This window comes from Pistacia vera, unplaced genomic scaffold, assembly GCF_008641045.1.
Source record: "Pistacia vera cultivar Batoury unplaced genomic scaffold, PisVer_v2 Contig625, whole genome shotgun sequence".
Taxonomy (NCBI): domain Eukaryota; kingdom Viridiplantae; phylum Streptophyta; class Magnoliopsida; order Sapindales; family Anacardiaceae; genus Pistacia; species Pistacia vera.
In genome coordinates, this window is record NW_022196474.1 from 170,486 (window position 1) to 194,921 (window position 24,436).

Consider the following 24,436-nt stretch of genomic DNA (forward strand, 5'->3'; position numbering starts at 1 on the left):
GCCAATAACATTCAATAGCACATGATGAAATTACCCTGACTTGTCCCGTAATTGTATTACAACTTTTTGCAAACTACTCAGGTCTAATTACGAGTCTCTCTTCCTCAAGCAATTAATGGAGTATCCTAGAGTTCTTTCTAGTGGTAGCACTCATTACTTCAGTCATAATTCTCACTCAGTTGCCTCACACTCTAATTCTAATGTCACTCTTTATGTTAGACTTAATCTCTAAGGTTAAAAATTACATTTTTATAGTTGGTAGGACGTTCCTATCGTGTCCTGGATGTTTGGCCTTCGATAGATCTTAAAACAAAGACCCTTTCGTTATCTTCGCTCATTAAACTATTTCTATTCAGTTTTAACTAAAGTTTTTGTTACCGAAGGAAAGCATGAGCGATCTCAGTCAGTGTTATAAATTTTGGTTGTTATTGTAGGGAAGACAAATAATACGAGAGATGGTCAGGAAGAGGAAGAGGAAGAGAAAGAGTTTGTTCTATTTTAAATTAAAAATTGACAGAGAGTTGCGGGAGAGAACCTGAAAATCAGGTACGTTTAAGACCCTGCCATGGAAAAAATTGTTGTCAGGTGTCATATATATACGTGAGAGCACGCACGTGTTAAGAAAGTGAACGGTGAAAGCATTTATTCGGCTGTAAATTACCGCACACCCCGCCACGCATCACAAAAGTTCAACATTAAATCAATTTATTGATGAGGTATACCTGATCTAAAATCGCCTAATTCCGTTTTCTTGTTTAGTAGTTTGAAATTGTTGATGTTTCATTTTGACACTAATTAATCGTACGTAAGAAATATTGAGTTGACTCAGAAGACACACGTGTATATGAGGATATTGGATTAAGTAAGAGATGAAGAACAATGTTTAAAATGGTTCAGATGCTTAAACAAGCGAATCTTACGTCCATTGATGTTGTATTAATATGTGAGATCAGGTCGCGACTAGCGAACTGATTTATAGCTTTGAGAATACAAGAGAGAGAGAGAGAGAGAGAGAGAGAGAGAGAGAATTTGCTATTCTAGAGTAAAATTAGCTAATCCCACAAACGGGAGAGGAGCCTTCTATTTATAGTGGGATGAATTGAGGTAATGATTACTGAATCTGCGAGTGGGTTAGATTGCCGTGCAAATCCTTCTTTGCGTCCCGTTGCTCACCTGCTCGAGTGATTTCCTCAATTTGTGCAGGGATTGGACACGTGGACCGTTTCCAACCTTTCGTCAATCTGGCGCACACCCACTGCACTGGCAGGAGCATACCGCTCGCATCAGATTGCGACGTGGCTGCGTCTGAATGGCTGCAGAACCTACCTAAATTCTGACCGCCCATGCTGACAAGGTTTGACGTCAGCCCTACTTTTTCAAGCATAACAGAAGTCCCCTAGTTTTTAAGATTTGAGAATCGAACCTTGAAAACTACACAATTATGCCTTGATTTGATACGCGTTGAATGGACTACGATTGATCCGACCTGGTTGCAAAGAGGTCGAGGAAACATTTCCATGCAGGCGACCTGAAATGATCTTTCTTAAGGTCTACGACCTGTTCTAGACTTTATTTAGTGCCATAACGATGATTCTGGTCTTTGACCGAGGTTCTCGACCTGATTACACTTGGAGAATTTTTTGTTGAAAGCAAAGTCACGTCGCTTTGCAACTGACACGCGACGAGGGCAAAGAGTCATGTCGCTTCGCGATTGACACGACGAAGAGTATTTAATGTAACGACCTCTTCAGATGTTATCCGTTGCACTTTTGTAGCTGATACATTAATGAAATACCTTTTGCTCTGACAGACGTGTCTTATGCGCAATAAGTGTCAGCCATGCGCATTAAATGCGAGTCATTCTAAAACGACATTCCCTATCAGAACATTAAATGCGAATGTGGGCGCATTTAATGTGGAGGAGGGAAACGAGCTGTCGCTTGAGTGTTTCAACAGAAAAGAACGACGATTTGGTTTCTTAAAGCGTGACGGTCACTTTTCTTTGCTGATTAGCGACACGTGGTCGTGATCAATGGTGAGAAATGTTTCCCGCTCAAACGTAGTTTGACTTCGAAAAAACCAAACACCACTTCCTTCACTATAAAAACCCCAAGCTCACCTCAGGTAATTGCACAATATTCACTTCTTCAGAGAAAGCAAGAAACTTTCGTGAGACTTGATTTTCCATCTTTCGGACTGGTGCGCGCTTGACACTCAAAGTGGGGGGATCAATCTTCGTACTCAAGAGGTAAGAATGGTTCTTCTACCACTTTATTTCTTTTTTGTTTTTGATAGTTGCCATGCGGTGATAGTGTTTGCCAGTAGTTGATCGGAGATGAAATCGTCTCCTAGGGTTTGAGCCATTGAGGGTGACTCCTAAGGATTCTTTTAGGGTTTTCTAGGGTTTAAGGGAGGAAGCATTTATTTTTTCCTTCATGTCATCGTACGAAACAGTGTACGACAACTGAGTGATTCCTGCATGTTGCTTTTTTCATACCGCAGAAGAATGGACCCTTCAACGACCAGGACAGATGAGGGAATCAGCTCGCTGGTGCAGGATGTCCCAGCAGGTCCCTCTCAAGAGATTCTATCGGCAATCACTACCGAGGAGATTCAGAAGGTGGTAGACCAATACGCTCTCGGCGTAGAAGTCTTCCAGCATAGGACGTATATAGCTCAGAATCCGCCAGAAGGAATGGCTGCGATCTCCGAGAACATTTTTAAGAGTGGAGGGTTGATCCCTTTCCACCTTTTCGTTAGGTCGATCCTAGATCACTTCGGGATCGCACCGCTACAGCTTACGCCGAATGCATATATGATAGTCGTGGCTATGTATATCGCATGCGACGAAAACGGTTTAGGCGAGCTAATCGCGCTAGAGCTCGGTTGCTCGTACATCCTAAAGAAGAGTAAGGACAAGGATTCCTTCTACCTCTCGAAGCAACCTACAATCGAAGTGGGAATACATAGCTACCCCAGCAATGTTGGGGCATACGAGACAAAGTTTTTCTTCTTTCGATATGATGTCATTTGCCAATTTAAGGAGCCAAGTAGGTTCTCCTTTCTTTGAGTTCGCGAATTTCCTTTTAATCTTCGCTAATGAGTTTTTGTCTCTTCGCAGTTAACAAGACAACCAGGTTATCGGCTCTCGAGGATCCTGACAGAATCACTGCTTTCGGCTTTTTGCCCGAAAGGAGTCGCGACGCGAGACTGCTTGTGACAACCGCGAACTTATGAAAATACGGTTTTTTCAATGCCAAAGCGACCTTAGAGACCATACCGAGTAAGCATCATAACCTTAGTCTGTTTTTTTTTTTTTTTTTCTTGCATGTAGCAAACTGTTTTGCTAATGATGCTCGCATGCAGCGACCATGCCTCCTTAAGTGCCCAGATCACCGCGACCAAGGCAGTTCACCTTCCCCCGAGTAAGCGTCACCAAATCGACTGGAGCGGCTCCCAGCAATCCCCCCATCGGAGGGACACCGGCGGGTGCTTCGGTCTGACTTGCAGGCGCTCCCCAGCCTTCGTCTGTTCGCTCAAATCAAAAGACTATGGCCCAAAAGTCCAAGAAGTGAAAGCAACTTTAGGCCGAAGAGTCAGAGTCTGAGCTGGAGGGCTTGGGCATTCAGCCCGAGAGGTCGCAACCTTACCAAGCATTCCGTTCGAGAGGGCCTTCAGGGGGCGCGATCGACATCTCCATTTCCCCGGGGGGTCCGTGGACGAGGCAAAGGGAGGCTACAGGTCCAGGAAGGAGGTCGGGCAAGGAACCGGAGGAGGGAACGCTACCTGTTATGGGCACGGGCACGGGCACGGGCACGGGCACGGGCACGCCCTTGCTGGACTCGATGGGGCAACTTCTAGATCATTTGCAGCCGGTGGTTTTCACCCTACTAAAGTGCGGGCTCGCAGAGGCGTTCGAGCAATTCGTGGCCTCCAACCCCATAGACCTGATGTCCATATCCTTCCAACACTTGGGCCAGGTAAAACGAGCTGTCCTCGGCAAGGACTTTACATTTGCTTTTTTCAGTAGAAAGGACTAACTCTTTACTTTCTTCGTTACGCAGGCCCTGCTCTCTATACACTTGTCCATACAGAAGGCTCAGCTGGGGGCTGCTGAGGGGCTGGTCGAGCTGAGAGAAGAGAACACGCGGCTAAGCGGGACTTAGAAGCTACTCAAGCAGAGAAAGATTCATCCACCGTTCAGGTGAATCGGTACCTGTCTGAAAGGAATGCTGCTCTTCGCACGGTGGACTTCTAGAAGGCCGAGCTGGAGAAGCAAGGAGAGGAAGTAAAGGAGCTCCAAAGGACAGTGGCTAGACTCACCAAGGAGGCTGGCGAGAACGAAAATGAGCTACAAACAAACTCCAAGCGGGTCTTGCGAGCAGAGCAGGAAAGGGCGGAGCTGTGGGAGACCACCGAAAAGCAGAGGTGGGTGCTTGAGGCCGAAATTCAATTCACCTAGGGCCAGGTCACTTCGCTGACTGCAGAGATGCAATAGCAAGAATTGGAGATTGAGAGGAAGGCCGCCGAGTGGACAATCCAGTCCATCTACGCCCTTCGGCCGAAGAACCCCATGATGGATCTAACCGACCTCCCCGAAGAGTACCTGGATGCCCTCAGCTCTATGGCGCTGGCCGAGGATGAGTAAGCGACTCGGGGACTTGACCCGAAAGAGGAGCATCCGGAGTATGTCCTAGAGGAGCCCGCACCCGAGCAGGTGATTGGCGACCAACATAAAGATGTTGAGGTCGCACCTTCCGGACCTGGGGATAAGGACCAGTGATTTTCTGCTTTTGTACTGCCTTCCCTATGCTTGCTTACATGTACTTTTCATTTTATTAATAAATAAAGACTTTGCTTTCTTAATTTTTTGTGAGTATTTACAATTTTTCGTACCCCACAAACGTTACACATGAGGTCGCATTCTAACTGTTTACAATAGCATTCGTACAAATAATGTCTATGCCAACAGAGTCATATACATGCGGAAAAAGCGATTACAAAAGAACTTATATTATTTACAAAGCTTGAGAAAAGTAAAATCTTTACAAGGGAAAAGCGAGTTCGAAATTACTGATAATATGGGCGGGGGTGTTTGGCATTCCAAACTCGCGGTACTTCGAAATCGTTCAGCCTTTTGAGGTGATAAGTCCCCGGTCTTATTACTTTGGCGATGTGGTATGGGTCTTCCTAGTTCGGCCCCAAAACCCCTGCACTCGATTCTCTCGTACCAAGAAGGACTTCCTTTAGGACAAGGTCACAGACTTGAAAGTCTCTTCTTCTAACTTTGGAGTCGAAGAACCTTTTCACGCGCTACTGATAAGCTGCTATTCTTAGCTGAGCCTTGCTGCGATGTTTTTCAACTAAATCCAGACTTGCGCACAAAAGCGTTTCATTGTCTGCTTCATTGAACAGATCTCTCTGAAGTGAACCAGCTCCTACCTCCACAGGGATCATTGCTTCGCAGCCATACGCTAGCGAGAAGGGTGTTTTTGAGGTAGAGGTTCTCAGAGTTGTCCTGTATGCCCATAGGAATTCAGGGAGGTCGTCGGCCCAATTTCCCTTGACTGCACCAAGTTTGGCCTTCAGAGTGTGCTTGATGGTTTTGTTGAAAACTTCAACCTGACCATTTGCTTGCCGTCTTGCGGCTGAGGCAAATTTCTTATGGATACCCAGCTCGTCGCAAAACTGCTTGAATTCCTCGTTATCGAACTGCTTCCCATTATCAGAAATGAGGGTATGGCGAATCCCATAGCGGTACACAATGTTCTTGAAAACGAAGTCCTTGAGCTTTTTGGTGGTGATCGTGGCCAAAAGCTCTGCTTCAACTCACTTGGTGAAGTAGTCTACCGCGACCACCGCATACTTGACTCCCCCTTTACTAACCGGCATGGGTCTGATGAGATCGATTCCCCACATGGGGAATGGTCAGGGGCTGGTCATGGTTTTTAGCTAGTGGAAAGGAGCTCGCGGTATGTTCGCGAACCAGTGGCACTTGTCACAGTTTTTAACAAAGTTATAGGTGTCTTCTTGGATCAGGGGCCAGTAATACCCTTGACGAACAACTTTGTTGGCAAGGGATTGTGCGGCCGTGTGATTACCACAGATTCTTTCATATATCTCCCTCATGATATAGTCTGCTTCTTTATCGATTACACATCGAAGGAGAGGGGCGCTAAACCCTCGCTTATACAACTGATCTCCAATAAGTGTGTAACGAGTAGCTCTAGTTCGTAGGGTTCTTGCCTCGACTTTGTCGTTGGGCAAGGTCCTGTTTCGGAGATATTGAATGATAGGGGTCATCCAGGAGACTGACTCGGTCACATTCACAGCCTGTTCAGGCGAGCTGATATTTGGGGCCTCTATGAACCGAATAAGAATGCTCTCTGGCGCATCCGAGTCTAGCGATAAGGCTATCTTTGCCAAAAAATCCGCGATAGAATTGTTGTCTCTAGGGATCTAAGTGATCGTGAAGTGTCTAAATGGCTCCAGTGCAGCCTTAGCTTTCTTCAGATAGCCGGTCATGTTTTCTTCCTTAGCCTGGTACTCCCCCAAAATCTGGTTGATAACCAGCATGGAGTCTCTATGGATGCTGATCGCGGTTGATCCCATTTCTCTTGCCAACCGCAATCCAGCGAGTAGAGCTTCATACTCGGCCTCATTGTTGGTTGCTTTGAACCCGAAACGGAGAATGCTATGAATGCGAGTCCCTTTGGGACTTAGGAGAAAAAGGTCTGCCCCGACCCTTTTCCTGTTCGATGACCCATCAATATAGAGACTCTAGGTCGATAGGTTCTGAAGAGCTTCCTGGGTGACTTCGTTGGCTTGTTGCTCAGATTCCTTCATTGGATGATATGAGAATTTTGAGATAAAATCGGCAACAGCCTGTCCTTTGATGGTTGCCTTCGGTCTGTATTACAGATCGAACTAACTTAGTTTTAAAGCCCACTTGAGCAATTTACCCGATACCTTTGGCTTCTGGAGGACTTGTTTGAGCGGGTAACTGGTCATTACATGGATTGTGTAGGTGTGGAAGTAAGGTCGCAACTTTTTGGAGGCGATCAGTAGGGCATAAGCCAATCGTTCCATTTTCGGATGCCGTATCTAGTAGACGCTTGCTCGCACAATAAACTGGCCATTGAACCATGTTCTCTTCCCGAACTAAAGCTACACTGACCGCGTACTGAGAGACGGACAGATACAGGAGGAGGATTTCTTGTGGTAGGGCTTGGACAGAAGTGGTGGCTTTCCGAGGTGCTCTTTAATGCTCTGAAATGCCTGTTTGTACTCGGGAGTCGACTCAAACTTCTTATTGGCCCTGAGTATATTGAAGAATGGCAAGCAGCGATCTGTTGCCCTCGATATGAAGTAACTGAGTGTCGCTATTCGCCCGTTGAGACTTTGAACTTGCTTTCGGTTGGTCGGGCTTTTCATGTCAATGAGAGCTTGGATTTTCTTGGCGTTGATCTCTATTCCCGTCTGGTTAACCATGTACCCCAGAAATTTTCCTGAAGAGACTCCGAACGAACATTTGAGGGGATTGAGCTTCATTCTGTACTTCCGAAGTATGCCGAACATCTCAGCGAGATGTGCTATGTGATCAGAAGCAACATGCGATTTGATTAGCATGTCATCAACATAGACTTCCATCGATTTCCCGATCTGTTCGGAAAACATTCGGTTAACCAGTCGCTAGTAAGTTTCTCCAGCATTTTTCATGCCGAAGGGCATAACCCTGTAACAATACAGCCCCCGATCTGTAACGAATGAGGTATGCTCTTCATTCAACGCATACATCAGAATCTAATTGTATCCCGAGTACACGTCCATAAAACTCAACAGCTTGTGCCCGGAGGTAGCATCAACAAGCTGATCAATCCTTGGCAGGGGAAAGTTGTCTTTCGGACATGCTTTGTTGAGGTCGGTGAAGTCAACGCAGGTTTGCCATTTACCGTTGGGCTTCTTTACCAAAACCGGGTTGGCAACCCAGCTCAGGTAGAGTGCCTCTCGGATGGATCCATTCAGAAGGAGATTATCTACCTCGACCTTCAAGGCAACGTATCGCTCCGGATCTATTGCGCTTTTCTTCTAGCAGACCGGCTTGGCCTTACTATTGATGTTCAAGGCATGGCAAATGACATTTGGGCTGATCCTGGCCATGTTGGCATGTGTCCATGCGAACATATCAATATTTTCTCCGAGGAAGCTGGTCAGATCGCTGGCGAGGTAGGGGTTGAGATTGCTTCTAATCCTCAACACTCAGCTCGGCGCGCTCTGGTCGACTGACACTTCAGATAAATCTTCAACCAGCCCACTGGAAGGACATTCTTGGATACGAGGATCCATATTATCCTCAGCTGGGCCAGGTTTTGGTTTGATCCGGTTGATCGCTATCGCCTGTTCAGGAATGCCATGTAGAGTGTCTTTTCCCCTGCACGCCATCTGCACTGCCCTTACATAGCAGTCGTGAGACGCACGCTAAGATCCGCTTACTTCCCCTATCCTCGTCAGGGTGGAGAACCTCATCTTGAGATGGTAAATCGTGTTGACTGCTTTAAAGTTTCTCAGTAGAGGTCGCCATATGATGCCATTGAAAGCGGACGGGCAGTCCATTATTAAGAACTCAATGATCTTGGTCTCCTCGTCAGAGTCACCCAATGTGACCGAGAGTGAGATCGTCCCCTTAGGGATTAGGTGATCCCCGGTGAAACCATATAAATGGATGGAGGCAGGCTTCAGGTCGGCCTCATTTAGTTTCATTCTTTCAAAAGCTCGTTGGAACAGTGCACTGGCCGAAGGGCCGAGGTCGTGGCGGTTGAGCACCGCCATAGAGTTCTCAATACGGAGGTATTTCTTCGTAAGGTTGTAGAAGCGGGTGAGGGAAACATCGTCCTCTAATTGCAGCTCTTTCCACAAATCTGTTTGTGGACGAACTCCCGCGATGATGAGAGTCCGCACAGACTCTTCGGGAGTGTGAGCTACTTTATTGAGCTCCTTATGGAACCTGTCGATATAAGATTGGAGGGATTCATCCCTTTCTTGCCTTATGTTGCTGAGGTAGCTCAGAAGTATTGAGAACTTCCTGTTCGCTTGGAAGTGTCTCAGGAATGTCGAGCTCATCTGAGGCCACGAACTGACTGATCCTGTTGGGAGCAACCTGAACCATCGCTTGGCATGTGAAGTTAGAGTTACTGCCAGGCAACGGCATTTTGCCAAGTCAGAGACTTGGTGGAGTTCCATCAAGTCGTTGAATTCGTACAGATGATCCTGCGGATCAGAATTTTCATTGAATGCTCACATATCAGACATTCTGAATCTGGATGGGAGAGAGGCGGCTAACACAGCCGGAGAAAGGGAGAAGCCTCTACGACCTGCCCTTGTTCGTCTCGTTGAGCTTTTAGCTGATCTAGAGCTCGCTACAGCTCCTCAATCTGAGGTAGCGGAGCTGCCTGGGGATCACTTTCCGCAATGTGGGTTCGACCTTCACGATTGCGGTTTAGGAAAGACTATAGGTTTGATTCCTTCTCGCCTCGGTCGATAGTTTCGGCCAATCTCGACACATGCTAGCTAGAGTCATGTGATGGCGCTGCATGGTTCAGGGAACCTTCCTGACCTCCGCGGTGGTACGAACTGACCCGCAGATGGTGGGAACTTCCCGCACGACAACGATCAGAATCGTCATTTTGGTGATAATGGGAATCTCCCCACCTTGCACTTTTGTGGGAGTGCTGGCGCGACATGGCACGGGACGGCTCAGGTTGTAACATCTCACCGAGCCTTAACGCCACAGGTATTCTACCCGGGGCGTGGTCGGTGTTGGCCGGCCCCTCGGAGCCTCTAGGCCCGCTGTGCGCCACTTGCTTTCCCTTTCTTTGACGCGCTGCAGTGTGCGCAGCATGGGCTATTGCCCTTTTCCGCGCTTTCATGCGACCTGCAGGCGTTTTTGGCGGTGGCACCGCCTCATTCGATTCGGGTGGCACCACCCAATCCAACTGGTCTAGCCTTTGGATAACCGTTTGGAGAGTATTGTTGAACCTCTCTAGGTAGCTCATGATGGCTGGGTCAAGCCGTGAGCTTGAAGGGATATCCCTCACGGTATTTTGTGAGACTGAGGGCACCTCGGGAGAAGTGTCCTCTTGTACCTGGGGGATCTCCTCATCACCATGATTGGTTCGCTCAGATTCAAATCGGCGAGCCATTTGCTGTAGTGGGATCGATTAGTCAGAGACTGAGGGCACCTCGGGAGAAGTGTCCTCTTGTACCTGGGGGATCTCCTCATCACCATGATTGGTTCGCTTAGATTCAAATCGGCGAGCCATTTGCTGTAGTGGGACCGATTAGTCAGAGATCCTCCTGATGAAGAACAAGTACTAAATCGGGACTGTTGATATTTGATTTTGACACCAACTAATCGCACGTGGGAAATGCTGAGCTGACTCAGAAGACACACGTGTATATGAGAATATTGGATTAAGTAAGAGATGAAGAACAATGTTTAAAGTGGTTCGGATGCTTAAACAAGCGAACCCTACGTCCACTGATATTGTATTAATATGTGAGATCAGGTCGCGACTATCGAGCTGATTTATAGCTTTGAGAAAGAGAGAGAGAGAGAGAGAGAGAGAGAGAGAGAGAGAGAGAGAGAGAGAGAGAATTTGCTATTCTAGAGTAAAATTAGCTAATCCAACAAACGGGAGAAGAGCCCTCTATTTATAGTGGGATGAATTGAGGTAATGATTACTGAATCTGTGAGTGGGTCAGATTTCCGTGCAAATCCTTTTTTGCGTCCTGTTGCTCACCTGCTCAAGTGATTTCCTCAATTTGTATAGGGATTGGACACGTGGACCGTTTCTAGCCTTTCGCCAATCTGGCGCACACCCACTGCACTAACAAGAGCATACCGCTTGCGTTAGTGTGCGACATGGCTGCGTCTGAATGGCTGTAGAACCTACCTAAATTCTGACCGCCCATGCTGACAAGGCTTAGCATCAACCCTACTTTATCAGGCATAACAGAAATTAAATAATTCTTGATACATTCTGTTAACAGACTCATCTTTCAGAGTAAATGGCAAGAAGGGGAAAACGGCAGCGCTCTGCACAACCCCAAGAGGTGGTAATTTTCTGGTTCTGAGATCCAATGATTTATTTTAAGCTGATTTTGTGTTTATTTTTCCATCAGTTGGATGCTTCCACTGAAGGGGAGGATCTGATAAGTAAACTTCCGGACGATACTCTTGTTGATATTATATGTCGATTGAATCTTGAGGAAGCTGCAAGGACTAGCAGTCTTTCGAGTAGATGGAAGCATTTGTGGAATTTTAGCACCGTCCTTAACTTTGCTGCTCCAAGGAAGCTCTGGAAGTTTCCGGTGATTACATTGTTATTAACGAGAGCATATCTTTACACATCCAGTATAGAGAAACATAAAACTGAAATAGATGAAAGAAAGAACAGGTACATCAGTTGGGTGAATAAAGTTTTAGAATTGCATAGAGGTTCAAGCATAAATGAGTTTAGAATATGTTTTGAATTGGGTGGTTCTCATGAAACGGTAATTACTGATTAGATTAACACAGTTATAGCAAAGAGGGTTCAAAAGCTTGAGTTGAATTTGGAACGATGTTTGGGAGGTAGTGGGAAGAAATATACATTTCCACAAGAGTGGAATAACATCCTTGAAACTCCCCATGGTTTATCTGGTCTCAAATCTCTAAAGTCTCTTTCTTTAGTTGATGTGTGTGGTACCCGAGAGACTTTGGAGATTTTTATTTATAATTGTCCACTTCTTGAGCAGTTACGGGTGGAAAACTCGGAATCGTTATCAGGATTAAAAGTTTTTGGTTCAAAAATTCAGTTGAAATTTCCGCTCCAAGTCTATTGTCTTTCAAATATTATGGAAGACAAATCAAGTTACATGTTGGGAATGTTCCTTTACTTCGCGATGTATCAATTGGTGGGGAGTACGGTGTTCGACTTAAAAATTTTATTGGGCCAGTGAGAACTGAGAAGCTATCTCACTCAGCTGGTGACTCTTGAGTTGCATTTGGACTTGCATAAGGTTGGTAATTTCAATTTCTACGGGTCTGTTTCTAATATAACTGTTAAATGTACTGCCTTATGTTTTGTTCTCTTTTTCAGGATGATGTGCAATTCCCAATATGCGAATTACCTACTCTAAGGCACTTAACCTTTGACATTTCTGGCCCTGGTAGTATAAACCTCCTTGGATTGACTGGCATTATACTCGCATGCCCTTTCTTGCAGAAGTTAACCTTGAAGGTAAATAATTTTATACTATTAACAGATTAAAAAGAAATACAGATAAATGGAAGAAGCAGCTTCTTGATTTCTTAATAATATAATATGCACTCTTCATCTTCTTATTATTTTTCTTTACTTTTATAACAGCACCTATCTTTTATACTTTACTATCATTTGAAAGACATAAGCTAAGCAACTTTACTTCCGTAATCTTTTGAACTTGAATGTATGATAGGGTGACAATAACAGTCATGATATTTAGATGTGGTTAAAAATTGTTTTTAGGCATTATATTGAAAGATCAAGTCGGTTTATAGTTAGTACCATCAAAGATAGGTCCATACACCATTCCTGTTGACAATGGTCTTCGATCTCTCTCTACAGCATTATTGGAAAAGTCTGATGAGTACACTATAGTGGACAGAGGCATAGACATCTCAATGTTAAATCAACTTGAGAGAGTGCTAAGGTCGTAGGAAGTCATAATAAACTGCATTAGCAACAAGAAGATTAGATTTTGGTAGCATTTGAAGGTGTAAGACTGAATATTCATTTCTAGGTTTTGCGGATCATATATCTGCACTATCTTTGATCCCATTTATCATTTATAATCTTAGTCATATTTCGTCTCTTTACTTAAGTATCTTCTAATGTTTCATTCTACCTTGAGTTTCTTGTAGTACTTAATAAAATTATGGCAATAACCCATAGAGTGTGTTGCCTTGGATAATATCAGGATCTTATTGAGCAATAATTCAGTGTGAAATGGTTAAATTTTGATTGTTATATGCTATTAGTTGTAGGTGAAAGGAACGGCTTTAGTGTTTGTTTTCATTTATCTTACTATCTTAAATGTAATCTGGAGTATTGTTACAACTGATACTTTTTGCATAAATTGATCATTTACCTTGTAACAAAGGAATGCAATTTGCTGTATTTCTTCTTTTGGAACTAACAGTGTTTTTGACATGAGGCCGCGATAATATTGAAAATTTTGGAGATCAATTTATTATTATTACTATGGTGATAAAAATTTCTAAATGACATGGTGCTTGCTTTTCTTTCCGCAGTTTGTATATATTGGTTATAGTGGAAGAAGAAAAGTACATGCAATCCCTAAATGCTAGTGACTGGCTCTGTTGGGCTTCCATTTGATCTTGAACTTCCATGTTACCTACTTGACAATGCCGTCAGGCTTGAGAAAATGATTATTAACCCCACCAACCCATTGTCACTGGGAAAATATTGGGAGTATGACGATGACAGGGACAAAGAAATTGCTAGAAAGTATGCCAAGAAGCTAGAAGAAAAGGTACCTCAAGGTGTCGAATTTGTAATCTGTTGACTTTGTAAAGAAGGTTTTCTGTTTCACTATATCGGACTTCATGTTTGTTGATATCATTATTGTGTGAATTACAGAATGTGTATGGAAATGTTTTAAGACAAAAGAGGGAAGTAATGAAAGAATATAAAAGAACATTTGAAGAGGCCTAAATACAACTAACCACTGGATATACAATAAGTAGTGCTATATGACTGCAAAATTTGTTCCCATGTTCATCATCAGAAACCACAATCATCTCATATTACAACACTCAGTCTTTCCCGGATTTTGCAATTTACTCCACAAGCAGATCATCTGCCTCGGAGACTGGTAGTGAGCTGTGTAGTAACCTTCTATGCACCCGAACTGGCAAAACTTCAAACTGTGTAGATAGTCGACCGGTTTTGAGCTGTTGAACTTCTCTACCCACACTCCCATACTCACATCTTCCATCTTAAACAACTGCATACAATAAAAATTTTACTTTAGCATTTGAACTAAAGCATGTACCCACCACCAGCTTCATACACATACATAGCAGATGCATGCCAATTGCCCGCCATTTCACACTCAGAGACAAGAGAAAGAAGAGGATACTTACTCTTAGTTTATGGTTTTCAAAATCGTAGACAATGGATTGTGCAATGTCAGATGACAATATGTAGCCTGGTCCATTTGCATACGGTGGATAATCTTCCTCTGGCCATTCCTGAAAACACCAGCAAATGACAAAGAAATGATGAGGGATTATCAATATCTAAGTTACCTATCTCACAACTTAAAAAGAAAAAGTACAGAATAGTATTAAATGTTGATAGTAAGTTGGACTGTGGAGGAAATGAAGTTTAATATCAATATATTAAAAAAAAAACTAAACAGAACCAAAACTTATCAGATGCCAGAGAACAAATTTGAAAAAATAATTATTAATGATGAACAGAACAGATTCTTCTTTACAAGAGACAAGTCTAGCCCTTCAAAATATTGATTGCAGGAGACAAAAAGAAAGAGGCTTCTGGAATTCTTTGCATTAGCAGAATATAATTGTAAACTGTATTGTATTGAGTTGAAGCCACAAGATGAAGTACGCACAAACACAGAAACCAGACCTGAACTACTCAGTAAGATCAAGGTTAGCAGACCAGACATGTCTATACATACCTCATATTTTACTGCCCATTTACCATGGCGCAAGGGCTTATGGTAGTAGTTAATGTTCCCGATGTACAAGCTTCTGCCTTCAGGTGCCTTCCTTGCTTCATTAATAACTGCATCTACTCGTACAAATGTGTCGTCATCGCACTTCATAATATACTTAGCAGACACTGTGCGAGCCTGTGAGCAACCAAAGCTATCAAATGTCACCTCTGGAAATAATGAAAACTAACTCATCAGTCGGTAATAATAAGAAATTTGAATGTTCACCACGCACCCCATATTCACAGATAGCAACAGTTTTCAACACTACAAGATCATAGTTATCCATTTAAGGAACGATCACAATGTCACCAAAAAATTCTGCTTCTTTCTTCAGCTCCAAATTCACTTCCTTCCTAGCATGCTGTTCACACCCCAAAAATGGAAAGGTAATTAAGGACCTTCAACATGACAATTTTACATGCTAACTAATAATCACTTTCAGTAACCACAGTAAGATGGCTTTCAATTACCAGCGCTACAAAGAAACGAGCTACCACATTTGATGATTTAACAAGTTCATGTTGCATCCAAGACTTTCTCACAGCCATCCTCTCGGCAAAATGATTGCCTGCAGAAAGGATTCCAATAAAAAGTTCCACAGGCCGCTCAGGAATAGTTGGAGCCTGCCATTTGGTTGACATCTCAAGATGTCTTTGAGGAGCAAAACTAGGATGTGAAGTAGGCAAGGAAGCAGCAAATACTGAGACGACATCAATGTCCCCATTCAAAGTTAGCCCAGTGGCATCTTCAAGAGTGAATCCCTGTCAGCATTATCAAACAATCTTAAGAGCAATCAAAATTGATCATGACATAAACAAATTGCAAAATACTACTCACAGTTCGATAAGGAAAGGAGGTGATATGATTCCCACCAACATCAACATGATAACCCTCAAAACCTGCACGAAGTGTCAGTACAAAAAGATTGTCCTCCACAAATGGGAATGGCCATTCAACACCAACAGTCAGTTTGTTCTTTACACCTAGAAACCGATTCATGTTTTCCCACCATTTTAATTTAGAATTTTCAGCAAGATTGTCATTATTTGCGGTCCAGCTCTCGCACTTTACAAGACCATCAACTGCAGCAAGTTTAAAAGAATTAGACAATTTGTTGGTATAAAATAAAATGAATGAAATTCTAAAGAAAACTAAAGGCAAATAGTTACTCTTTCTTCTAGTACATTACATCCTACTTTCAAATTATTCGGCACCATAAAAACTTGAAACCAAATGCAAGTTAAATGATACCCACATGAACAATAAAATCACTACCCAAAAAGAAACTATTAGGTTCACACATTGAAAATTGAACAGATTCCGACGAAGAATTTAACCAGGAAACAGAACTTCATCATAATCAGAAAAAAAATTCAACGAAAAGATAAATTTAATCTTTAAGCTTAAGTCTTTTATAGTCCAAGCATCTGGTTCACAACTCTGAGGATCAATCACTAAAATCCCAGTTCTAGCCATAAAAACAACCTCTATTCACAATTTACATATAGAATCAGCCTAACATAATCCACCCACTACATTCTGGTCCCTAAAATCAATCCATTGTAGCATTTAATGGTTTAAAATCAATTCTTAAACCAAAAAGTAACAGTTTTTTTCCTTACCAGTCTCCTCCTCAGGCCTGGACTTCCATCCCTGGCACCGCAACGCCGACCCCCACTGCATCCTGTAACAAGTGTTCTGCTCAATCACCGGCTTCCCACTCCAATCACCTTTCAGCCTTGGATTAAAATGCAAAATTTTTGGCGGGTCCTCTCCTTCTACAGTCTTCAATCCCTGCAACTCCATCATGAACTGTGAAATCATCACTTCCTCACCATCCTTCGCGAGCGCAATATTCGAGACAGTCTCTGGGTGGGCCCGCCTCGGCTTGCCCACCACCGTAATATATGACCCCAGTGTAAGTCCACACGGCAAAACCATCACATTTCCGTTATTCAAAAACTCTGGCCCGGGTAGTGAAATGGAGTGTGGACACGATTCTGATATGTTTTCAGGTTTTTTGGCTTCGATGTGAACCTTTCCTGATTCGAGTTCTTTCCATAATCTTCTTCCCACTTCATAAGCGGTTCCGGCCGTCTTGTGGAGCTCAGAAGACCCGGATTCACCGGTCGGGTCGAAAGCTTTATTATGAAATGACAAGTTTGAGAGAATTTTGTTTCTGTTGTTTGCCTGAGTGAGTTGTCGAGTCTGAGTCTGACTCTGCGGGTTAGAGTTTTGTGAAACCCAATTCTTCAAAGGACGAGACGGTGCCTTATGGACTTGAAAATCTTGTTCAATGTTGAGTTCACGAGGTCGAGTTATCGGTTCCTGCGAAATAGAAGCTCTGAAAACAAATGGGATTTCGAAACCAACCAAACATAAGTAAAGAAGACCAATAAAGATCAAGACTTGAATCGATCTTAGCTTGCCCATAGAGAAATCCATCTCAAACTTGGAAAGTTTATCTGAAGATTTCAACGGTAACTTGGCAAGTTTTTTCATTTTCATTTCTGACAGAAAAAAAAAACAACAGAAAGTAGAGGTATGAATACTTTTCAAAACTCAAATATAAGAAAACAGAGATTGATTTAAAGAGTTGGGTGAATTGACCAAGACTCCATACAAAAATTCCTGGAAAGAGAGAGGAAAGTGGGGGGAGCCTTTGCTGATTGCTGATGTGTGTCGGTCCAGATTATGAGACAATTTGCCTTTCAAATGGAATGATTTAAATAATATTTCTTTGAAACGGCATAATTTAAGAAGAAGAATGGGAATTGTATTAAACTTTTAAAACTTAACAATATGGTGAAAAATAATGAGAGTTTATCAAAAGTAGAAATGATGTCATGATGATAGCTGCGAGAGTTACTGTTTTAGTATAAGTCAAAAGTCTTTAACGTGTGGTTAAGGGTTGAACTTGGACTTAAACTCATCAACTTTGATTTATCAACGAATTAAAATTGAATATAATGAATACTCTGGTTATGTGCGCCGCCCAGTCAGATTGAAACTTAGGTGTCCAACAGCCAGCCTCTAGAGAATACAGGTGTCGACTTTCATGAGTCTTTGATTTTTCAGTTTTGGTTTTAATAAACAGGGACAACAGTTTGTCATTGGTGTATTTGCTGACCCACTTTCCATTTCGACGTCGATCAAAGAATAAGACATATATATATATATATATATATATATATATTTCCATTTCGACGTCGATCAAATAATATATACACACTAAGGGCTGTTTGGTTGGCAATATCGCCTGGTACGAAAGTTGTATTATTGATTATATCAGTTGTAATTTGAATTCCACTATTTTTTTTAATATTTTAAGAGTAATCTTAATTTTATTATAATTTTATCTTTAATTATTAAAATTTTAGATAATAATACTCTTATTTTAAAAACAATTTACAAAAATATTTATAGACTATTTTATTCTTATAAACACAATTTTCAGAACATAAATACCCTTAAACTTGAAACAATTACAAAAAATTGTTGGTCGGATCTGGCCACTACTTTCGACGACCAGTGACTGTGGCTGGAACAGTGCACAACTAAACAGATTTGGCCAATTGTGCATCAATATGGCCGTTTCCGACCAAACCGTGGATTGGCTGTTAACGACTAAATCGATGGCCGTTTTCAACTAAATCCATAAATCTAGTCGGAAATGGTCAGATTAGTAGCTTGGGTGGCTGGAGTGTTTTTGTTAATTTTTTAATGTTTAATATAAGAGTGTTTTAGCTAAATTCTCAAATATAGGAGGTTAAAAAATAATTTAAATAATAATAATATTTAAAAATGAGGACAATTTAGTAATCTATATAACATACTCACCAATTTATTCATCCCAACAAAATATATCAATATAACATACCCATCAATTTATTTTAATATAACCAAATACATTTAATATAACATTTCAAGTATTCAGGTAATCTATTTTTCCTTTAAGGTAAATTTCCAGTAATACAACATTCTCTGAACCAAACGTATTCTAAGAGATAAATTATAGAAATTATCTCATTTAATAAAGATAGAAGCTAAGTACATCATTCTTCCAACCACTCCTTTGTTTGCCTTTGCTTCAAGTTAATGAAGTAGCTTGATTGAGGGTAGTATTAATTAACACTAACAAATACCATTATTAGATTATGGACCCTTTTGAATTTAATTCACATTGTAACTGTAGTTTAGCCGATTAAAAAAGGCCGAACGACTTGTGCATACCCAAAGTTTACCGTAACGACAAGTTGATACCCAAAAGGTTTTGAAACGACAAATAGGTACCTTCCGTCATGTTCTGTTAGTGATTTTTGTTTATGAATAGTGAAAAGACTAAAATGCCCTTCAAAGTTTCAATTTTAGTTTTTTAAAAATTTCTAAAAAACCCCCTAGGTTTGCTAATTTAATTAAACACCCCCATATATAAAAAGTTTATTAAATGACAAAAACACCCCCACCACCCCTAGTGCCAGATTCCGGCCACCATCGCCGGAATCTGGCCGGAAAATTGCATTACGACACAGATCCGTCAGATCTGTGTCGTAACATGCCGATCTTGCCTTTTCCGGTCAGATCCGCCACGGATCTGGCCGGAAAAGGCAAGATCTAGCCGTCGAAGCAGCAGCCAGATCTGGCCGTCAACGCTGCAGATGGAGTTTTGCGACGTCGACGGCCAGATCTAGCCGTAGATCTGGTCTTTTCTGGCCAGATCAGCCACGGATCTGGCCGGAAAAGGCCAGATCGACGCGTTATGACACAGATCCGACGGGTCTGTGTCGTAACGCAACTTTCCGGCCAGATTCCGGCGCTGGTGGCCGGAATCTGGCACTTGCGGGTGGGGGGTGTTTTGTTATTTTATAAAATTTTTATATATTGGGGTATTTTGTTAAATTTGTAAACTTAGGGGTTTTTTAGAAATTTTTAAATTTATAAAAACTAAAATTCAAACTTTTAAGGGCATTTTAGTCTTTTCACTATTAATAAACAGTAATAAACAGAAATTACTAACAGAACATGACGGAAAGTACCTATTTGTCATTTCAAAACTTTTTGGGTATCAACTTGTCGTTACGATAAACTTTGGGTATGTGTAAGTCGTTCTCCCATTAAAAAATTTATGAATAGGTCAGAAATTGAAGTTGGGTCGGCTTTGGAAAGTTTTGGATTAGTTGTTTGCCACATGTTGTATCTTCTCTCCATAAGACAACAGTTTACAAATGAAAGCAAGAGAAATGTTATTGGTAAATTGTTTTCAAATATCACAATCATAAATTTGTATTTGGTGTAATATTCAATGGCAAAATAATTTAAGTGGCTGACTATATAGTATATACCGTGCCCACTAAGACAAGTAATAAATATATGTGGTGATATTTATACCACCTTTAAGCTAATGTTTTCTTTGGTGATGGGTAATGGAGGCAATTCATGAATCACACTAATCTGAATGTCCACCCACAAAAAATAAAATAGTTGAAAGACAAACAATAAAGGGAATCTGATTCTAGTGAAAAATCACCAACCTTTAATATGTCATCTCTTGAAAAGATAACCTTAGGTCATCTCTTGAAAGGATTGCCTTAGGCCCGGCTCAAGCCCATATACTACACATTCAAATTGCAATTCATAGAGCCATTAATTTGAAAACATTTTTTTTTTTTAATCATCGGATGTTCAGATTAGTTTACATACTTCTCAACTAATTTTTCAAAACTTAAAAACTGTCAGCTGAATAAGAGCTCTTATGACCACCTCTATTAGTGTCTAGTGTCACATTCCAGGGGAAGGGAGTGTTTTGGGTTTATAAAAGATGAGTCTCTCCACCTAATAGGTTAGTCTTCTTCCAAGTCCATATATCTACACATTCAAATTGCAATCCATAGAGCCATTAATTTGAAAACATCATTCTTTTTTTATCACCAGGGTGTCCAGGTTAGTTTATATACTCCTCAACTAATCTTCCGAGGTTTTAGAACTATCAGCTGGATAAGAGCTCTTATAACCACTTCTATTAGTGCCTAGTGTCACATGGAGGGGGTTGGGATTGGGGTTGGGGTTGTCTTGGGTTTATAAAGGATGACTCTTTTATCCTAATAGGTTAGTCTTCTTTTAACCCGTGACACTAGAGAGCTTGAACTCAAGAGCTCATAAATCTTTTTTTTTTTTTTTTTTTTTTACTTTTTTACTATCAGACCACCTGATAGTTACAACATCATCTTAACTGCTCTATGACATCAGTTTGCTTAGTTATATCTTTTTACTTCTTTAAAATAGTACTCTCATCCAACTTGTGAATATCAGCAACTTAATAAACTGAATTCATTTCCTTTTACACAAATGAATTAATCAAATATTTGTAATGAATAATTAACTTATAATTTCTATACATTTAACCCAGAAATTCACCAGATTTGAACCTGACTGCAAACGCTCTTGGAGCCAATTGTGAATGAGAGAGAGAAGAACAATACAATACCCGGCCCTCTTAATCAAATTACATCTNGAATTTTTTCACTCTATACTAATTTGACATTTTATTCCTAGTCTATTCTATCTTTTCTTTGTCTCAAATGCCATATTGAATTATTACGATAAAATGGACTTGTTTTCAATACTCTTACTGTTTTCAGATTGCTTTACTCAAAAAAGTAATTCAATCTTTTGATGATTAGGGTTTTACAAAAATAGCTATGATTGAGGTGTTTCTGAAATTCTCAGTTGTGATCATATTAAATTTTTTAGCGTGTAAATTAAAGGTAAATCGACTAGTTATTATGATGATGGTGGTTATAACGTCATCTTAATTGCTCCATGTCATCTATTCATTTAGTTATATATTTTTACTCCTTTAACATGAGTATAGATCGTAACACACCGAATTGTAACACTATTTATACACACCAATTTGGTATGATACTATTCATCCACCATAAAACATATTTTTATTTTTTATGGCATTTTATATTAGATGTAATTTTTTTATATTAAATCTAAATGTTTATTTGATTTTATAAATACTTAATTTGATTAAATTAGTATAATTTTCAAAGTTATTATTAATTAATAAAATATATTATTCCCAATATTTAATTAATATATACAAAACTAATTACTAAAATAAATCAATTATTAAGAATTAATAGAAAGAAAAAGAAAGAAAATATTCTTTTTAGTGTAATAGATTGGAGGTACAATAGTAAAATAGTGTGAAAGTTACACTAATTTGGTGTGAAAGTTGCACCAATTTGGTGTTTGGAAATAGTCTAAAATAGTTACTCTCATCCAACTCGTGACTATCAGCAACTTAATAAACTGAATTCATTTCCTTTTACACAAATGAATTAATCAAATAATTGGAATGAATAATTAACTTATAATTTCTCTACATTTAATTTAACCAAGAAATTCACCAGATTTGAACCTGACTGCATGCAGACGCTCTTGGCGCCAATGGTGAATGAGAGACAGAAGAACAATACAATACCCTCTTAATCAAATTACATCTCAAACGCCAAGACCCCATTAATCCATCATGCAATTCTAGTTTAATGCCATGCTTTTCTTGCTTTCCTACTTGTTAAACCTTTAAACCCACTTCATTCATTCCTCCTCTCAAAGATCATTTCCAAACAAAGTTTCAACTTCTATATTCTTTACTTTTTTATTATTGCTTCATCCCATTTCAACATATTTTTGTATCAAACGGATAAGATGGGGAGGTCTCCTTGTTGTGATAAGCTGAATATCAAAAGGGGAATTTGGACTGCTGAGGAAGATGCAAAGATACTTTCATATGTGTCAAAACATGGAGCTCGAAACTGGACATCTGTTCCCAAAAAAGCAGGTTGATTAATTTGGAGGTTCTGTAATGTTGAAATTATTTCATGGTTTTGCAATTATAAGACTTACCATTTTTGGTTTTTTTTCTGTCAACTTCAATGCCATGAATGAGCGTGTTCTCCAGGACTTAGCAGATGCGGAAAGAGTTGCAGACTTAGGTGGACTAATTATCTCAGGCCAGATCTTAAAAAAAAAACCTTCACACTCCAAGAAGAGGAGTTGATCGTTAGGCTTCATGCAGCCATCGGTAGCAGGTCAGTCGGTTCATGTTCCCTCCCCACTCACCACTTCAATGTTTAACTGTTCTTTTCTTTTGATTTCTATAGACCATTTGATTTGTTTTTAATTTTACTCTGCCAATTAAGAATCTCTCAGTTTACACATATGTTTACCAAACATCTTGATGACTAGGGTGGTCCAGGTGGTCGGTCATAGCCCAACAACTTCCGGGGAGAACAGACAATGATGTGAAGAATTACTGGAACACGAAGGTCAGAAAGAAGCTCTCTCAAATGGGGATAGATCCTGTCACGCATAAACCTTTCTCTCAAATTCTGGCTGATTATGGAAACATTGGTGGACTCACAAAATCTGGAAACCGAATTGGGTCTCTCAATAGAGATATGAAAAATGCATTCATGTCAAAATCTGAACAATAACAAACACCACAACCTCAAGCGTTTTCAAGCATTAACACTAGTCATTTGATGACAACAAGGATACCACCAAAAGTGGAGCCAATAGCAGAAGAATATCACAACCATAAAAGTATCACATCCCAGTTCTTAAATGAAGGCACATTGTCATCACCATCTTCTTCATCCTCAACTTGTTCCCCAGCGGCACAGGATAAGAAGTCACAAGATTTTAGTTGGCAAGATTTTCTTCTTGAAGATGCACTTTTATCTGCAAATCGACAAGTACAAGACAGCACACTGGAGTTTTCATCGAAGGACTTCCCTAATAACTCTCATAATGTGACACCACGAAGTCAGATCAACAATGAGAATAATATACAAATCAATAATGGAGTTAAGAGAATGGATTTTAGAGGTCCAATCTATGGATTTCCTGCTTCATCATTCACTAACATTTCATTTGTGGAAGCTATGATACACCGACAAAATGAGATGTTCTGGGATTTTCCTGATCTTATGGAGGAACCCTTGTATAATTGATCACTTTTTTTTTTTTTTTTTCCTGTTCCCTAGTTTACTACTGAAATAAATAGAGATTTGTAGCAAGACCCTTTTTTAAGAATTACTAGAGTTGCATCAGCAAATATTAATGTTACGAATATGTGGTTTTATATTAGTTTGTCCAAAACTTTCATTTTAAATGATGTGTTATTCTATCTCGTATGTAGATAAATTGATAATTTCTAAATGATACAATAATGTCAAATAAGAATGTGTGATCAAAATTTCATTTTAAAATACTTTTATATTAAGTGTTAAATACAAGATTAGTCATACTTGAAATAGGTTAATTAATAAATAGACCGGACGACATCCTCCGACACAAACTTAATTTGCCTTAAAGACAATTTAGTATCAAAATAGTTTTGAAACGACAAACAAGCACTTTCCATTAGAATCTGTTAGCAAAATCTGTTTGAAGAAGGACATGTGGGTAATTTTAATGCAGCCAAAAAATAGTATTTTCAATTTTCACAATTAATTTTAATTAAAATTCCTGAATCTACCCATAGAACACAGCTAGAACTTTGGCATTCATAATTCCCTAAGGGTCTGCTTGGGAGTTTTATAATAACGATTATGAGAGTAAACCATCGTAGTGG

General features: G+C 40.5%; 4 protein-coding genes across 4 annotated transcripts; 3 read left to right on the forward strand and 1 right to left on the reverse strand.

The window, feature by feature from the left end:
* Positions 1-11,139: 11,139 nt before the first annotated feature.
* On the forward strand, positions 11,140-12,525 carry LOC116111061 (F-box protein At5g03100-like). The gene is given in 6 exon segments (XM_031397266.1): positions 11,140-11,553; positions 11,590-11,845; positions 11,848-11,962; positions 12,012-12,060; positions 12,141-12,281; positions 12,499-12,525. Coding segments are annotated over 6 exon segments (1,002 nt in total).
* A 1,197-nt stretch (positions 12,526-13,722) lies between these two features.
* On the reverse strand, positions 13,723-17,334 carry LOC116111080 (hydroxyproline O-galactosyltransferase GALT6-like). Its single transcript, XM_031397280.1, is given in 7 exon segments — positions 13,723-14,049; positions 14,189-14,296; positions 14,749-14,922; positions 15,020-15,148; positions 15,258-15,548; positions 15,625-15,869; positions 16,410-17,334. Coding segments are annotated over 7 exon segments (2,043 nt in total). The 5' UTR covers positions 17,296-17,334; the 3' UTR covers positions 13,723-13,839.
* A 5,172-nt stretch (positions 17,335-22,506) lies between these two features.
* On the forward strand, positions 22,507-23,665 carry LOC116111059 (transcription factor MYB35-like). Its single transcript, XM_031397265.1, has 3 exons — positions 22,507-22,639; positions 22,760-22,889; positions 23,057-23,665. The coding sequence occupies exons 1-3, from the start codon at positions 22,507-22,509 to the stop codon at positions 23,292-23,294; spliced, it is 501 nt and encodes a 166-aa protein (XP_031253125.1). The 3' UTR covers positions 23,295-23,665.
* Positions 23,343-23,813, forward strand: LOC116111062. The gene has a single exon (XM_031397267.1). It carries the CDS (start codon positions 23,343-23,345, stop codon positions 23,811-23,813), a length of 471 nt encoding a protein of 156 aa, XP_031253127.1.
* The last annotated feature ends 623 nt before the right edge of the window (positions 23,814-24,436 follow it).

Coding starts and splice junctions, on each gene's coding strand:
- LOC116111059 (XM_031397265.1), top strand. CDS start 22,507: ATGGGGAGGTCTCCTTGTTGTGATAAGCTGAATATCAAAAGGGGAATT. Junction 22,640..22,759: donor ATCTGTTCCCAAAAAAGCAG/GTTGATTAATTT, acceptor CGTGTTCTCCAG/GACTTAGCAGATGCGGAAAG. Junction 22,890..23,056: donor CATGCAGCCATCGGTAGCAG/GTCAGTCGGTTC, acceptor AGGGTGGTCCAG/GTGGTCGGTCATAGCCCAAC.
- LOC116111062 (XM_031397267.1), top strand. CDS start 23,343: ATGACAACAAGGATACCACCAAAAGTGGAGCCAATAGCAGAAGAATAT.